The 17,548-nt window shown below is 51.2% G+C and overlaps 1 protein-coding gene across 5 annotated transcripts in view; it reads right to left on the reverse strand.

Annotated features, from left to right (window-relative positions):
• The window catches only part of ABR (active BCR-related), a 196,007-nt gene that overhangs the window by 3,376 nt on the left and 175,083 nt on the right, over positions 1–17,548 (reverse strand). For all 5 annotated transcript variants that reach the window (XM_023519258.1, XM_012811589.2, XM_012811585.2 and 2 more), the window contains 6 exons: positions 6,240–6,299; positions 5,867–5,976; positions 5,022–5,161; positions 3,921–4,055; positions 2,931–3,036; positions 135–282 (listed from right to left, as the gene is read on the reverse strand). In XM_023519258.1, the coding sequence (XP_023375026.1) occupies positions 135–282; positions 2,931–3,036; positions 3,921–4,055; positions 5,022–5,161; positions 5,867–5,976; positions 6,240–6,299 (699 nt within the window). The remainder of the gene's footprint in view (positions 1–134; positions 283–2,930; positions 3,037–3,920; positions 4,056–5,021; positions 5,162–5,866; positions 5,977–6,239; positions 6,300–17,548) is intronic.

Genomic DNA, 17,548 nt, shown 5'->3' on the forward strand with positions numbered 1-17,548 from the left:
TCCTGAGAGGGGCAGGACTGTTCATAGCTCTGCTTCTCCAGTGACACCCTAGATCCCATCAATCCAGCTTCCCTTGAGGGGAGAGGAGTGGGGACTTGCTTGTCTCACCACAGGCCTGGGCAGTGCTGTGGTACCTGTGCCATGACATCATGGGACCAGATGTCTGCAGCTGATGTGAGGTGTGCTTTGCTTTCCACTTCTGAGGGTCTCAGTAACGTGGGGCCAAACACGGTAGCCAGGTTATGAAGTGACATTTTGTTGATGGGCTCCTTCTCAGCAACCCTGAAAGGGAGAAGAGGAGGAGAAGGAAATCATTCCTCAGCAGCCACTCAAGAGTTCAGGACCTTTGGCTAAGCCATAGAAACTCCTGGGAAGTACTCACTTAGTTTCCCTCTCCTAAGGGATTGCCTGGTGGGAAGGGGACAAGCCCCAGATGTGTCCCAATGTATTGTTAAAGCAGATTCCCAGCTTCTGAGCCACCCCTAAACTGATGGTAAACTGTCACAGTCAGAGGGCCCACAGATATCAATACCAACTCCCTTGCCTTACAGAGAATGACTGTTCTAAGAACTTGCCCTATAATAACTCATACTTGTCACAGTCCTTAACATTGATACTATTATCATCATCCTCACTGTAGAAGTGAATAAACTAAACCAAAGTACAGAGAGGTTAAGAAACTTGAAAAAGGTCACACAGCTAGCAGTGGTAGAGCTGAGATTTGAATCCAGGCTGCCCCCTGTAGAACTCATGCTTGCAACCACTGTTTACCCATGACCAGTCAAACTGTGCTATGCAGCCTATAACCTGGAGGAAGAGTCACAGTGGGTGGGACAGGGGAGAAAGGAAGAAAGAGCAACCCAGATGAGCCCAGGGGCTGTCCTTCCATGCCTTTCCAGAAGGGTCTGCCTCAAGGGACCCCAGAGTTGCCTCCCCTTGGATCTTCCCCTGCTTCTCTTGCATAATAGGCCAGATGCTCTGAAGATACTTCCCCTGAGTCACAGCAGGAGCTGCTATCTGTGGCTGGTGTCCAGGCAGGCCCAGTATCACCAAACACAATAGAGAGGCTCTAGGTCTCCCTCAGTCTTAGAAGTATTTCTGAGGCTGAGACCCATTCACCCGATGCAGTGCCTCATCCCACTACTCCCTAAGATACCATCATTCCCTCCGTCCAGGCAGGAGCCGTAGTTGTGCTTGCTTTGGAAACAGGCAGACACACTGCGATGCCAACAGGCAGCTGTGCAAGAAGGTCAGCCCACATCTCTCTCTCACACACACACACACACACACACACGTACATACGCGCATGCCAGCTAGGGGCCCAGATGTGGGAACAGGCTGTGCCTGGTTCCCAGGGTAGAAAACCTAATGAATTTTCCCTTCCTACTCCTCTGTGCATCCTCCCCACAAAGCTCGCCAAACTATTTGGGAATTGGTTAGGCCTTTGGTCCTGGCCAAACCAGAGGAAAAATGTCTCATAATGGGAAAAACAAGACATCAGCCCCAGGCGCATCCAGGTCTCCACAGGCCAGCCAGAGCCTGTCCTGGCTGATTGCAGCAGGGTGCGGGGCCTGGGCCTGAGGGGGTTTGACAGGGAGGAACTGGTCCACAGAGCAGTCCCCTTCTGGGGTTAGAGAGTAAATTTAAGGGATGCCAGTGACTTCTCCCCACTTACATCTAGGATTAGTCCTGGGCTCAAAAGTGGGTAAATGAGGACACCTTCAGGGCTAGTTTCAATTCTGAACTTAGCTATAGACATCAACTTTCTGCAGTTCTTGGTTTGATGTGACTATAGAAGGGGCAGAGAGGAAACTCTGGAGAGAGGGTCTTAGTTTAGAATTTGAAAGATGTCGGTTCTAAGGATGGATCTGCTACTAACCCAAGCAAGTCCCTGCTGGGCTTGGGGGCTCAGTTTCCTCCTCTGTTAAATGAAATGTAGACCAAGACTTTTTTTTTCTGAAACAGAGTCTCAAGCTGTCACCCTGAGTAGAGTGCTGTGACATCATAGCTTACAGCAAACTTCAACTCTTGGGCTCAAACAATCTTCTTGCCTCAGTTTTTCTATTTATAGTAGAGATGGGGATCTCACTTTTGCTCAGGCTAGTCTCCAACTCCTGAGCTCAGGCAGTCCACCCGCCTGGGCCTCCCAGAGTGCTAGGATTATAGGCATGAGCCACCATACCTGGCCTGGTTGCAAACTTTTTGGACCCTGACCTACAGTAACAAACACATTTTCTTTTCTTGTCTTTTCTTTTTGAGACAGAGTCTCACTTTGTCACCCTCAGTAGAGTACTGTAGTGTCATAGCTCACTGCAACCTCTAACTCTTAGGCTCAAGTGATTCTCTTGCCTCAGCCTCCTGAGTAGCTGGGACTACAGGCACCTGTCACAATGCCTGGCTATCTTTTTAGAGACAAGGTTTCTCTCTGGCTCAAGCTGGTCTCGAACTCATGAGCTCAAGCAATCCATCTGTCTCAGCTTCCCTGAGTGCTAGGATTACAGGCGTGAACCACTGTTCTTGGTCTAACAAACACATTTTCTATTGTAACACAGCGCACATGTCTATATGTAATTAAACAAAACAACAGCACCCAGGCTTACTGCTTGCTGTGTACTCTAGTGCTGTCTATTCTATTTCATTTTTAAAAGGCTAAATTGAAAAAACTACTGATAGGATGAGACCCACTGGTTATAAAATCCACCCATAGTCCTTGGCTCTAGCCCTGCTACTCTATGGCTAATATTTGAGGTTGCTATTAGGACCCAAATATTTCTCAGGAGAATGTGCGTGTAAAGTTGGAAAGCAAACTCTCACAGGGCTGTGGATGGCCCAGCAGAGGCCAGTAGCACAAGGAGGGGCTGAGGTCAACGTGTGTAGCTGGGGCCTGCCCTGCTTCCCCGCCCTCCCCTTGGCTATGCCCTGCCCATTACCTTTTCAAGTGTTCCAGCAGGAAGAGGAAGGTGATGAGGTTGGGATCGGGCAGGGAGCGGAGCAGGTGCATCATGCAGTTTTCCTTGGCAGCAGGGTCTGACAGGGCTGTGGGGAGAGAAGGGGCTCAGGTAGGGCTAAGCTCCTGGGGCTCCTAGCCAGAGCTCCCATGGTCAAGAAGCTGCCTAGTGTTCAGGGAAGGGCCTCATATCTGGGTGGGCTATTGGCAGCTAGCTCTTCCAGGAAGCCATGACTGGCAACTCATCCAGAAGGCAGGCTGGAGGTGGGCAGACCCCCGCCTGCTCTGACTGCATGGACCTTGGGTACCGCTGCCATTCTTCATCCTGGATCAGTTTAAGCCAGTGGTGACATACGCTGCCAGCGTGGGAATGTTTTCTCTCTTTCAACCACCTCTGACACTGATGCCTAAAAGTGACCAGCCCTCTGTGGGGTTCCTCACTCCCCACAGGGGCTGAAGCTCTGCTCTGTTCCTGGACAAGAAAAGGCGGGAGGGATGTACTTGGGTCTGGATTTGGCCCCAGGAGTTGGAGGCTGAAGCCCTGCTGGCTGAGTCCCTCAGCATAGGAGGTAGCTGAGTGAGTAGTCCTTCTGGAAGGCTCAGCATGAGCTATCTCAAGTGCCCTCTGGCTTGAGTCAGCTGCCTCCTTGGCTCCGGGATGCTGGCTTCTGCCCACCCATGAATGAGTCTTCCATGGCCAGTATTTGAGGTTGCTTCCCTGAATAAGTCTCCAAACAAGGAGGCCAGTGTCCAAGTAGGAAACACAGGGCACTGTCTATGGGGACATGAGGAGAGAGGGGCAGGGGAGAGAGGGCCTGGCCTCTGCATGAGGTCCCAGCCAGCCACCCTCGTACTCTAGGCCCCAGAACACTGGGAAGGTCAATGAGCAAGGGAAAGCAGGTATCTTCTCTTTCTGGTGCACAGGGAACCCTGGCTCAGCCTGGCCCAGCCCTCAGGACCCCGAGAGCCTCACCGATGCCCTCCATGAAGGCTGGGTAAAGCCGGTCTGTGAGGAGGGGCTCAGGCAGTTCCCGGAAGTAGAGCTTGAGGGTGCCAGCGATGGCATTGATGTCCATGTCACTCAGCATCAACAGGATGTCTTTGTTATCTATACAGGTGGGGGGTAAGGGGTTATGTGGCAGCCCTCAGCTAGATGGGCAGCCCTGCCCATTTCCTAGCCATCCTGAGATAGCCCCCACCATCCACCTGGTCTATTGTATTCCTAGGGAGGGGAGCATAACTCATCACTCAGGGCTCTGGAGCCACATCCAAACCATGTGGCCTGCACCCTCCTCCTCCCCACTGGAATCTCCTCATTGCTAAGCCCCTCTGTGGAAGGCACTACACATTTTTCACACCTAAAATCATGTTCTGACATGGTCTCAGGTTCTAGGTTGCACAGATAAGCAAAGTGTTAGCACATTCCCAGGCCCCTGTCTTGTCCTTTGTCCCTGGCCCCTCACAGGGCCCCCTCTCAGTTCCATAGGGACTCGTCACTGCCTAGCCAGTTCAGGCTTGCTGACTACTGGGTCTGCTGCTGCTGCTGCCACAACCCACACCAGCAGGAGGAAACTAGAAAGGTCAGCTCTCCCCACTGTGAACATTACACAGTGGCAGAACTGTCCCAAAGTGTATTTGGGGCCCTGGAGTCAGCAAACCCAGCTCTTTTATTCCCCTGCAGCCCATAGGCACCTAGGAACCAGCCAGAAAGCCAGGAACCTAGAAACTGGAGTTATATCTGAGTTTAAGTCCAGGATCAAAACCTAAAAGCTGAGTAATCCTGGACAAGTGACTTGACCTGTCTGAGCTTCTTCAGTTTCCTTATCTGGACAAGAGATTAGAGGGCGGGGAGATTACATGAGAGTGAAAAAAAAAATGCTTGCCACAAGGACTCAGAAATGGAGTGTCCCATGCCATACTAGACACACGTGCATCACAGACCAAGGCTTCCCTGCCATAGGCTAGTGTGGGCCTCTCCATGAAAAAGGGCTCCGGGTTCCCCTGAACTCCCTTCCCAGCCCTGTGAGTCTACTCACCCCCACCCCCACCTGCAGGTTGGGCCTCCCAGACTCACTGGCATCAAAGACGGCCTTCAGTGCCTGGATGTCTGTGGCCACCCCTGATATCCGGTAGATGCCGACCTCCTCGATACCCCTCTTCTCCACCTCTTCCACACACTGCCGGACGATGTAGGGCACCTTGGAGCGCTCCCGCCTAGGGGTAGGGACATAAGGTGAGGGTGAAGGAGGATCCTGATGGCAGCTAGCCTGGGGTGCCCCCCACCCCAGCACTTCTGGGCCTTGGGGAGCTCTAGCTTCTCAGACTGGGGCTTGGGGGAGGGCTCAGAGAGGCCATGCCACCCCCACCACATCCAGCCTACCCCAGGCCTCCTGCCAAGGGATAGCAAGGACACTAGAAAAAGAATGTTTTGGAAGATAAGCCCAGAAGACTGGGGAAATCATGTTCCCTCAGATTCAGATGTTTATAGGGGCCCAGCAGATAACCTCCACGCAGGAGGTGGGTCAGGTGCTGAGACACAGGGATGGAGGAAGGGTGGTGAACTGGGGGGGATACACCCCTTTCCTGTAGGGCAGCTACTTCCTGGATTCCAGCCTGTTGCTGCAGAGCCAAAATATGGGCCCATGGTCGATAAATCTTCCCAAAGCAGACAAACTGGGATTTTCATATGAAATCTTCCAATGCTTAAATGCCAGCTCATTTATTTCTAAAGCATCGTGTGAGCCAGAGAATACACCTCTGCAGGCCATGGTGGCTTCCAAACTGGCTGGCTGTGACTCTTGAACTGGGGGTGATGGATTTGGTACCTGGCATGGGCACAGGCAGGAGGGGTGGGGGGCATGGGACAGCAGGGACCTGGCACACTCATGCTATCTCTTGGACACCAGAGGCAGCACCTACTTAGTCACCACGCTGATTTTCACACCAAAGACGCCTGTCTGCTTTTTGGATGGGGTCCTCTTCAGGCTCATATCTCGGCTGGTAAATTTCATGGAGAATTCCACTTTGATCTGGTGGGGGTTGGGTGAGACAGGCACAAGACCCCAGGGCATGAGTGCCTAAGGAATGTTCCCAAAACACAGGAGCCCCCCCTCCCTAGGCCTGTAAACAAGGCTACCTCGAGCACCCAGGGCTCCCTAAACACCTACAAGATGGTAGCAGGAAAGGTGTGGGCAACGGGCAGAGGGGAGAAGAGGCAGCACAGCACTGAAGGGAGGAGCCAGGACCAGGACTGCCCACCCACCGCCAGACACCTCCGCCTCTCCTGGCTCACCCCATTCATCTCGATCACATCTGTGTGCCAGTTCTTGGTTTCTACAGTTTGTGGGTCCAGCTGCAGAGAAAGAGAGAGGAAATATGAGTGAGAGCTCTCCCTTGCTGAGCAACTGCTCACAGCCAGCTGAATAGGAAGGTCAGTGAAGCAAGGGGCGGAGGGGTGGGCCCTAATGCTGATCTGGAAATCAATCCTTCAGGGTGGCCCTAGTCCCAAGAGCCTCCCCACCAAGGACTCCCCTCTAAAACAGGTAGGACTCACTCTGTTATGTGCTTCTGCCCACCACTCTGTGAGATGGGCATTATTACCCCATTTCATAGATGCAGACAGAAGTGGAGATTCACAAAAAGTAATCAACTTGTTCTACATTCTTCCAGCCAAATTTGAGTTGTCAGGAGGGGACCTGGCCCATGCCAGTGGAGGTTTTGAACAACAAGCAGTGCAATGTCAGGTTAAGAGCCCAGGGGTCAGGCTGCCTGGGTTTGAATCCTGGCTCCACCCCTTCCAGGAGTGGGACTTTGGGCAACTTTCAGCCTCACTAAGCCTCAGTTCTCTCATCTGCACACTGCAGCCAGTAACAGATCCTGCCTCACTGGGGTGTTATGAAGATTCAAGGAGATAACCTGGGTCAAGCAGTTGGCTCCCAAATAAGCAAATACTCCACAGGGTAAGTCTCTGTCAGATATAGGCTAAAGTGCCAGGGAGGTGCATCCACAGAGAAGAATCAGAGGCATCTCCCGTGTGGGATGTTCCAGACTCTGTTCCTCTAACTCAGAGGCCTTCAATTTCGCTTATGGACCCGCAAACTAATCCTGAAAAACTATGTACTCTCTGACACATTTTTAAGGCAACATCTGAACATCTCCATGACAAGTTGAAATAGTTGGGATGAAATATGATTTCCAGAATAATGTAAATATTGCCTTTTTAAAATAAAACTGTTACATCACCATATTCAGTGGAATCTAAATACCATAGTGATTTAATACCTGCAATCATCCATTTAAAAAATACATGAACAAGCTCTTCATTCCTCTGCAGAGACACTGTTGTTTTTTTCTCTCCTTTCTATTCCATTTCTCCTAAAAAAATTCTGTCCTAGTTTTTATTTTTATATTTTCAAGGCTTTTACTCATCACCCTATTTTATTTTTCTTCCCCCAAAACATCTGTATAAACTGAAAAGAGGCTCAGTGCCTGTAGCTCAAGCAGCTAAAGTGCAAGCCACATACACCAGAGCTGGCAGGTTCAAATCCAGCCTGAGCCTGCCAAACAACAATCACAACTACAACCAAAAAACAGCCAGGTGTTGTGGTGGGAGCCTGTAGTCCCAGCTACTTAGGAGGCTGAGGCAAGAGAATCACTTAAGCCCAGGAATTGGAGGTTGCTGTGAGCTGTGATGCCATAGCACTCTACCCAGGGTGACAGCTTGAGGCTCTGTCTAAAATGAATAAATAAATAAATAAATAGAAAAGAAAAATTTCCTGGCTCGGCCCCTGTAGCTCAGCGGCTAGGGCTCCAGCCACATACACTGGAGCTGGCGGGTTCAGACCCAGCCCAGGCCTACCAAACAATGACAACTGCAACCAAAAAATAGCCGGGCATTGTGGTGAGTGTCTGTAGTCCCAGCTATTTGGGAGGCTGAGACAAGAGAATCACTTAAGCCCGAGAGCTGGAGGTTGCTGTGAGCTGTGACGCCACCACACTCTACTGGGGGAGATATAGTGAGACTCTGTCTAAAAAAAAAAAAAAAAAAAAAAATTCCTGAGACCACAGGCTCTGAATATTTAAAACATACCCTGGATTAGTTATTACCATGAATAGCAGCACACAATCAAAAGCAAGCTTACAAATTTTAATAAACATTGAGTAGCAAAATAACATTTTGGTAGAATTTTATCTCTTTTGGTTTTTTTTTTTTTTTTTAAGAGACAGAGTCTCACTTTATTGCCCTTGGTAGAGTGCTGTGGAGTCACAGCTCACAGCAACCTCCAACTCCTGGGCTTAGACAATTCTCCTGCCTCAGCCTCCCAAGTAGCTGGGACTATAGGCGCCCACCACAACACCTGGCTATTTTTTGTTGCAGTTTGGCTGGGGCTGGGTTTGAACCCGCCACCCTCGGTATATGGGGCTGATGCCCCACTTACTGAGCCACAGGCGCTGCCCAGAATTGTATTTCTTAATGAGATGGGTAGAATAGGTCTTATTTCATTTTAGTTCACCTATCTGTACGAATATTATTCTTATATAAAGTGAAATGGGGTTCAGCACTTTTTTTTTTTTAAGTCTCTTTCTCTTATCCTAGGTATAGTCCAGTGGTGGTATCATAGCTCACAGCAACCTCAAACTCCTGGGCTCAAGTGATCCTCCTGCCTCAGCCTCATGAGTAGCTTTTTAGTAGGGGATCTTGAACTCTGCAGCTCAAGCCATCTTCCCCCTCACTCTTGCCCCCATCTTGGCCTCCCAGAGTGCTAGAATTACATGTGTGAGCCACTGCACCCAGCCACCAATTTTTTTTTTCAAAAAATATAGGACATACAAGTGTTTTTTTGTTATTTGGATGAATTTTATCATGCTGAAGTCAGGGCTTTCAGTGTATCCATCACAAGGATAGTATACATTGTACTTAATAGGTGGATTTTTATCCTTCACCCCCTCCCACTCTCCCCACTTCTTAGTTTCAATGACCATTACAGCTCTTTTTTTTTTTTTTTTTTTTTTTGAGACAGAGCCTCAAGCTGTCCCCCTAGGCAGAGTGCCGTGGCATTACAGCTCACAGCAACCTCCAACTCCTGGGCTCAAGCGAGTCTCCTGCCTCTGCCTCCCAAGTAGCTGGGACCACAGGCGCCCGCCACAACGCCCGGCTATTTTTTGGTTGCAGCCGTCATGGTTGTTTGGCGGGTCCGGGCTGGGGATTCGAACCCGCCACCTTAGGTGTACGTGGCTGGCGCCTTAGCCAGTTGAGCTATAGGCGCTGAGCCACCATTACAGCTCTTTATGACTACAGTTGTACCCAGCACCAATTCTGTTCACATTTTCTGTAGGGAGGGTTTGTTTTGAAATATGTGGATGATGAAACATTTTGTTCACGTAAATAAATAGATGAAGCTGAAAAGATTTTATTATAGCAATGTTATGTGGTTCTTTAACTTCTTTCCCTGTTACTTGCTTTAAGTTGCACATATACTTATTATCAAAATATATTTTAAATGATCTCTTAGCTGACAATTAAGTCCTCCATCAGTTTTGTGGAAGGCAAAGAATCGGATAGCGCTTAACTTTTGAAAGGCTTTGTAACTAGCCATTGGAGAACTTTACTTTCTCAACCCCTACAATGACATTTCTAAAAGCCCCTCTGTTCATGACCCAGGAGTTCTGGGCACCCTGGGCCAAGCCCCCACAGTGAGTCTCAGGTCTTTTATCTGCAGAGGGAGAGGCCGGCAGTGAGATGCCAGTTCTTGGACAGATGGCTTTTTGGCAATGGCACCTGATTCTCTTGAAACTCTCTCAGCCCATGTAACCTTTGGAAAGCCTCTGTGCTCCCCCAGGGGTGTGTGTGTGTCGTGTTTTGAACACCACTGCTATAACAGGCCACCACCACCACAAAAGGGAAACTGGATCTGGGTAAGTCCAGGGTGGGCCAGTGGCTTCCTGCACCTCCAGATAAGTCCTTCCCACACCTTCTATCTCTGCCTGGGGACAAGTGGCCCTCAAGCCTCTGACAGGGTCTGGGCTGTATTTGGCTCACTTTGGGCCCTGCACTTGGGCTGGCAGTGATCCAGACTTAGTCTTCAGCAGCCAGTTCCCTGCCAAGAGGAGGAATGAAATTGAGGACAAGAAACAGGAAATAGTGTGGAGAGAACCAAGCACCCCTGGGGGTACCATTGCCCCCCAGGACCTCCTCAAACACAAGGGAAGCTGCTGCCAGTCCTCCTTGTTCCAGAAGGCGTGAGGCCGGGTCCTACTGGGTCCCAAAGCAAGCCCCAACTTTTGCCTCACTTTCTTGAAACCTCCCTCCTCTCCAAACTTCTTCTTGTTTCAAACCTTCCTGGACCTGTAGTATAGGCTGCCCCCTGCATCTCATCTAGACTGCTGGCTCACAGACATAGGCCTGGGTCTGTCACCAGCTCTGTGCCTCAGCAGTGACCCCACAGTGTAGAATGATCTCAAATGCTTTTTGGAGACTGAGGCAGATGCTATCCTTGGGAGAAATATTCTGGAGTCATCATGCCACCTTCAAAAAATTTTAAAAATTATTTTTATTTATTTATTTTTGTAGAGATAGTCTTACTATGTTGCCCAGGCTGATTTTAAACTCCTAGGCTCAAATGGCTCTTCCCCACCTTTGCCTCCTGGGTAGCTAAGATCATGGGCTTGCACTACTGTGCCCTGCCCTTAAATTTTAATTGACACATTGTAATTGTACATATTTATGGGGGACACTGTAACGCTTCAATACCACCCTTTTTTTAAGGAGGACCTCTCTAGGCATTAGCGTAAGCCTCACACCAATTCCATGGCATCCAGTCAGATTCCTCTGCCCCATCTTCCCATGACCTGGCACCTCCTGGCAACTGCTACGGACTAAGCCAATGGTCCCTCCCTGAGTCCTGGAGTGGCATCTGTATGTAGCCCAAGTAGGGCAAGTTAGGCTGATCTGGGTTTTTCATTCAACTGTGTAACCTCCTTGAACCTTGATTTCCTCATTGGGGTCTCCACATCTACCTCACAGGGTTGTTATGGAAAACAGTGACAGCCACTGATATATTTCGAGCACTTCCGGTAAGTCTGACACTATACAAACCCTTTACACAAAGCATTTCAGTTAATCATCTCAACAAACCTGTGCAATTTAAGTCTCTGTAGATGCTAAGGGTTAAAGAGAATCAGGAACTTGCCCAGGGCCATACATCTGGGCAGTGAGAGCTGGGGTTCAAAATCAAGTCTCCCTGGCTTCGCCTTTACTCAGAAAGGTGACATCTGGCCTGGGGTTTCACACTAGGGGCAGATCTGGGGGCTGGCAGGTCACCTCCTATGCAATCCATCCCCCACCTCCCTATGGCTTCTGTCCCACTGCCTGGTAGGCCCCTACATTTTCCTAGAAGCCCTTTTCTAGCCCCACCTCTTCCAGATGCCCCCAGGCCACAAGACTCTGCAGTTCCCCTCTGCCTTCTTGCTGGAACCAAGATCCCACCCTCCATAGCCTACCAGGTACCCACCTGGGGCTGTTGTTTCACATGCTCCAGCCTTCAGAGGCCAGCCCTGGGTAAGGTGCCACCTTTGCCACTCCTGCCATCTTCCTAGTGTCTGCTCAGGGAAGCCTGCCTAGGCCCTCGGCACCCTGACAACAATGCTTTGTCTCCCAGGAGGCCAGCAGCCTCCAGAAACCAAGGCTATTTCAGGATATCATTTAAATATAGAGAAGCAAGGGTGGGGAGTAGAGAGGGACAGGGCCCATTTTTCCAGAGAAATGATGCTGCCCGAATTGCTGTACTATTTATAACTCCTGGGAAATGTGGACGCTGCTATTTCCTGATTAGATTAGTGCTGGGTAAAGGAGCCAGCCCCCTGGCATGTCACTGGACAGGGACACCTGACTGGCTCACCCTCTAGTCGCAGCAGACAGGTGCCATCCCTGGGTCCCAGGGCAGCAGGTACCTGGTGGACATCAGATCACCTGAAGGAGGGAGACGGGGCCTTGCAAAGAGCCTTGCTGGGGAAACCCACCAAGGGCGCCTCTTTCCCACACACAAGCAATGGGATTCTACCAAGGTGGGGCACAGGCAGGAGACAGAAACAGTTCACAAAACATCTAGAAGTTTATGAGTGACTGGGCCACACACAGTCATGAAAAGCAGCTCAACTATTTTCTTTTTGTCTTTGCCTTTAGCCATGGTCAAATCAAGGCTGCACACTCATACCTCTTCCAAAAGAGACTGATGTTTGGGGCTGATGTCCAGGAGAGCACTATGTCCCCTGCAACAAAAACCTGAGCCTCTGTAGGTGGCTAGAGGAGGCCGCTCCCCTTTCTGGACTAAAGTGGCCTCCTGTTTAGGATCAGCAGCACCTAGCCACCTTGCATGGGTGAGAGGATTTGAGGTTTCCAGGGCAAGGGAGGGCACTCTATGCACACTGGTGCATCCACCAGGGCCGAGTGTCCTGGGATTCTTTAATCTCTGGGAGGTCTAAGCCCTTCTTCCTTCTCTGTGTTCTACCTAGACTGCCACAGGTGACCCTATCACTTCTCCATTCCTCTGCCCATTCATGGCCAGCCCCAGTGCTTGAGTGTGGAGCAGAGTCTCCATTCCTGCTCCCTAAAAAGGACCCTTGACTATTGATCCACACTCTTTCCACTGTACCACACTGAAGTCTTCTGGAATGATTGCTGCTACCTCCCCTTCCCAAGTGCCCTTACATGGGGTCCTGCCATCCACAATAAGGGGCCAGTTATGGCCCCATCTATGGGTTGCAGGGGCTTAAGGTCAAAATTGGCCACTCATTGGAGAGGAAGTAGAGGCATGGAGCAGCCTTTACAGCATTACCCTGGGATGTCACACAGGAGCTGGCTGGATGATGGGTGGCCTGCAGACAGAATCACCAGGGGCCACAGGCTCTACCCCCTTTCCCACAACCCCAACTTCCTCCATTACACCCTGCCCCCAGCCTGCCCCCAGCCTGCCTCCACCCAGCCTTTCCTTCACTCTTGGCTCTGCTCTACCCTTGGCCCTCTGAGCCAGAGGACTTCACCCCTGCCCTGTCCTGGAAGTGGGCAGACTTCCCTCAAACCCCAGAGTTGCTTCTTGACCACAAGGACAGTAAATTCAGTCACCCTAAGAGGTAGGATACGAACATTAGAAAAGGACTCAAGAAAGACTTCAATGAGGTCCCCTTGGCCAGGGCATTACACAGAAGGGAGAGCTATTGGGGTGTGTTTCAGAGAGGCCACTCAGACCAGGCTCTAAGCCACGAAGTGTGTCTAATGGGGGGAGTCCGTTTCCTGTGGCTCCCAGGCCCGTGGCCACGGTGGCAGTCCTAGGCAGGCTTTCCTCTGCCTATCCCAAGTGCAGCCAATGCTCAGGGCTGGGTCCCCTTAGGACATGGAAGCCAGCCTGTCATTGGGACAGACCGCAGGCTTGAGATGCCTGTAGGGCTGGCAGTGGGCAAAAGGGAGCTGCCAAGAGCCTGCCTTTCCTCCTTCAGGGAGGGTACTGAGGATTCCGTCAACGTGGCTGCTGAGACTCAGAGAGAGGCAGGGTGGAGAGGGAGGGGTTGTAGGGCCCATGGCTTGGCTTCCAGCTCAGAATAGGGCAGGAGAGACCAGGATCAGGCCCAGTAAACTCTCCTGCTGCTCCTGGTGGCCCGGCACCTGCACTGTGAGGCCGAGCTTGCTCTGCCCCTCCCGGCCTGTAGCCCTCACACTATAGGGGCCAAGCACCCCTTATGGTATCCTGTAGCTTAGGTTTGCCCACCTGCACCCACATCAGCCTTAGCCTCTCAGGCTGACTGTATCACAAGGCGCCCACGGGGTAAGGCCACTCTGCAGTAGCCTGCCTCCTCTCCTCCTCCTGAGAGCTCTGAAGTCCTTGAGGCTCACATATGGAAAGGGTTCAGCAGCTTTGAGTGAGGCTTTATTGAAGCCAGGTTAGCCTCTTAGCGCCCACTACAACCGGCCCTCCCCAGCACTCCCATTCTGGTGGCTCTGCTGCCCTGCACCCACTACATGTTTAGTCCTGAGGCTGAGCATGGCTGACCTTGAGGAGGAGATGAAACTCAAACCTGGGCTGCCTCTGAGGCGCCCAAGGCCAGGCACACCTCCCCGAGCAGGCCCACACTGCCTTCCCTGCCACAGGCAGCCTGGAAGATCTCAGCTAAGAACCAGGCTACAAACTCACAGCCACAGGAAACAGGGGGCACTGCATAGGAAGGGCAGGGCAGTGGGTCACTCTTGAGAAAAGGAACGGGGCAGGGCCCAAGCAACACAGAGACAGCCCTCAGCAGCCCTGTCCCCAAAGGGCAGGGCCCCCTTAGAGGTCGAAGTTCCAGGCGAGAGGCTTTCTGGGGTCTTGACCAGGAAGTTTCAAGCTGGCAGCTATGGGAAGACCAAGGGCCTGTCAGAGGGCTCCCTGTGGACTCGCAGTGGTATGGTGAAAATTCTGAAAGTCCCTTTCTAAATTGACTTTATCCTCCCTGTCCAGGCCAGGAACACTTTCTGGGCACGGGGCCTTGGCCAGTGGAAATGACAGCAGTAGCAATCCTGCTGCCTGTGCTGGCTCCAAGTGGCCGCTCCCCACCAGCCTTCCTTCCATGCCAAGTCTCACGTTTACCATTGAGAGTAACCATTGTGCCTGTTTCCACGTACAGCATGGCAGGCTAGGAGCCACACAGCAAGGCTCTAGAAGCCCCCCTCCAGGGCATGCAGACCTAACCCCAGTAGACTCCAGGACCAACCAGGCAACTGGACAACTGAAAAACAGCCACAGGGCTCCATGGGCTCAGGACCTCCTCCTTGGAGGCCATATAAAGCTGGTGTGCAGTGGTAAGAGCTTCTATTCTGGCTGAGCTGCCAGGGTCTGGGTGCTGGCTCCTTTACTGAGTCATTTGTGTAACCTTATCTGGGTCATTTTCTCAGCCTCAGTTTCCTCATATACAAAGCAGTGTGGGTAATAATAGTACTTACCGTGTAGGTCATCACCTAACTTACGTCAAAGGCTAAGAATACTGTGTGGTACTCAGCATGTACTTGAAACATATCATCATCACAAAAGCCATGTCTAAACCCTCCAGCAGCTTCCCACTGTATTTGGATTAAAGGCCCAACTCTGTTCTGACCTGCAAGGCCCTACATGATCTGGCTGCTGCCCCATCAACCAGCGAGTACCCCATACTCTCCGCGAGGCCTCTGTCTGCCCCTGAACATATCTGCCTCAGGATTTTTACCTGGTTGGTTCCTTTGCCTGGAATGCACTGTCCCCAGATCTTCCATGGAAGAACTCTTCTTATCATTTAAATCATAGTTCAAAACTGACCTCCTCAAAGCATGGCCTCTCCTTGCCCTCTAATTCATTACCCAGTTCACTTTCTTCACAGCATTTGTCCAACCTGAAACGACCCTGTTTATTGATTGAGCTCCTCCTATAGATAGGCTCTAGTCTGACTTAGCACCTCTGGACCCCAAGCACCTGTGTGCCCAGGACGTGGAAGGTGCCCCATCAGCATTCATGACCAAATGAATAACCTGGGACGTGGGGGGTGGAAAGAGTAAATGCCTTCCTACCAGGGTTCCTTCAGGACAAGGGCCGAAGAGCCCTACACTCCTGCTCACCTCCCTTCTCCCGTGTTCACTGAATGGCTGGCATTGGCCCAGGGGCAGCCCTGTGACCTCTCCTATCCAGACTCTCCCAGAGAGTTTCCAGCTTAGGACTAAGAATCTTGAGACATGGCCAAGATCATCATATGAACTGGATTCTAAGAGATCATCCTGCTTAGCTCCTTCATTGTGCTGATGCCAGCGAATCAGAGAGGTGAAGAGATTTATACAAGGTCACACAGCAAGTTAAACTAGTAGACTCAGGATTAGAAAGACTCTTGATTCCTATCAGCCTGGTGCCCTCTTTGTCTGGCACCCTTTGCCACACAAGCCTGAGGGGGGGTGCTCCAAGGAGGCGGCCTCGTGGAGCACAGACAAGGCATTCAGGCATCTGATGGGAAGGGGTGCTGTCCAGGATAGAGATCATTCTGCTCCCACGGTCTAAATGGGGCCAGGGAAATTTCTGCAGGGCTCCTAGGTCTCTTCCAGCCCCTCTACAGAATTAGTCTATGAACAGCTTCTACGGCCACTTCCCACCTCTCCAAGGCCCATCCTGGGGACCTAGCAAAATGGGCCTGAGTCTAAGGTTCTCTGGGATCAAAACTAACACTGTTTTTTCCTAAGGATCGGCCAGGCAGGTCATAGGTACAGGGGGCTGTGCATTCCTCCAAGGTGCTAAGGAACTGTCAGAACATAAATACCTTTTTGCCTCCAGCATGATTTGATAGGAGAAAGAAAGTCAAAACGTGGCACCAGTTGACCAGTTCCCAATAATCTGGGCAGTTGGCAAGGTCGGCACCTCAGCAGAGGGCTGGGTTTCTCCAGACTAGCGTCCCTTGACTAACACCTGGCAAATTCCCTAAACCAGCACCTGCAGAAGTTTCTGGGCTCTTTCCAAATGCCTATCTGCCTGAACCTCAGGCCTCGCCGCTTCTGGGTACTACTGCACCACTGGGCTCAGGCAGCTGTGGCCTTTTAGGAACCCCCTTGGTTGGCAGGCTCAGCTTTCCCTGGTCAGGGCCATCCAAACACTGGGGCAGCATGCCCAGCACAGCTGACCGGCCATCCTCAGGTGCCAAGAAATAACACCTTGCCAAGTCTGGCTAGCAAATGGGTTTCTGCCTTGGGATCTGGAACTCCCTCTGAAATAGCACACAGTGTGTGCATGTGGCTGGCTCCATGTCTGGGTGGGCTCCATAACCTTCATCAGAGTTTCAAAGTTGAGGATCTCTGCTCTGTGGACTCAAATAGATGTCTTGGGAGCCAACTTGGCAGAGAGGCAGGAGGCCATCCATGTGGCCCCAGGAGTAAGGTCCTCTCACTCAAGGGGGTGGACAAATGCTAGAAATGAACTAGAGTCACTGTGTTCTCACTTCGAACCTACCAGCTGGCCTGGCTACAGTCATGGCCCCCAGGAGGAAGTGGGCTGGTGACAGAGGTTTCCAATCTTGGGGGAAGTACTGCTATTGTCCCCATAGAGGTCACTGCAGAGGTGTGGGTGGGCGTGTGAGCAGTGAAGACACAGACTCAGGCAAATAAGGAGGGTGGCAGGGTAGAGTGGCAGGCAGCCAATGGCAGGACAGATTTCTACTGAGTAAGGTTCCAAGACCTTTCTTGAAGCCCAGGGCTGTGGTATGGAATAAACAAGCCTGAGACATATCTGTATCTTGTACCTAGGAACAGCCAGTGATGGCTAAGTGCACCACTGGAGATGTGTACACGGTGTGCACACGCACAGTTTGTTAGGAAGAATTGTGAAGTGGAATGACAGACTCAGGGAGGGGCTAAACACTCTCCTGTGGTGGCAATCAAGTTGACACAGATCTATATCCTGAGCCTTAAGCTTCCTCAGACAAGTGACCTAAAGGGGTCTCCCCATGGTCTCTTTCCTTGGGTAGCACCTCTGACCCTCTCTATAAGCAGGGAAGCAACTCCATCACAGAGGTGGGCTCACTCAGGAGCTCAGTAACACTGGCTTTCAGTTTTTTTCTTTTTTTTTTTTT

The sequence above is a fragment of the Otolemur garnettii genome, unplaced genomic scaffold (genome assembly GCF_000181295.1).
Source record: "Otolemur garnettii isolate 467f Iridium unplaced genomic scaffold, OtoGar3 scaffold00166, whole genome shotgun sequence".
Lineage (NCBI taxonomy): Eukaryota > Metazoa > Chordata > Mammalia > Primates > Galagidae > Otolemur > Otolemur garnettii.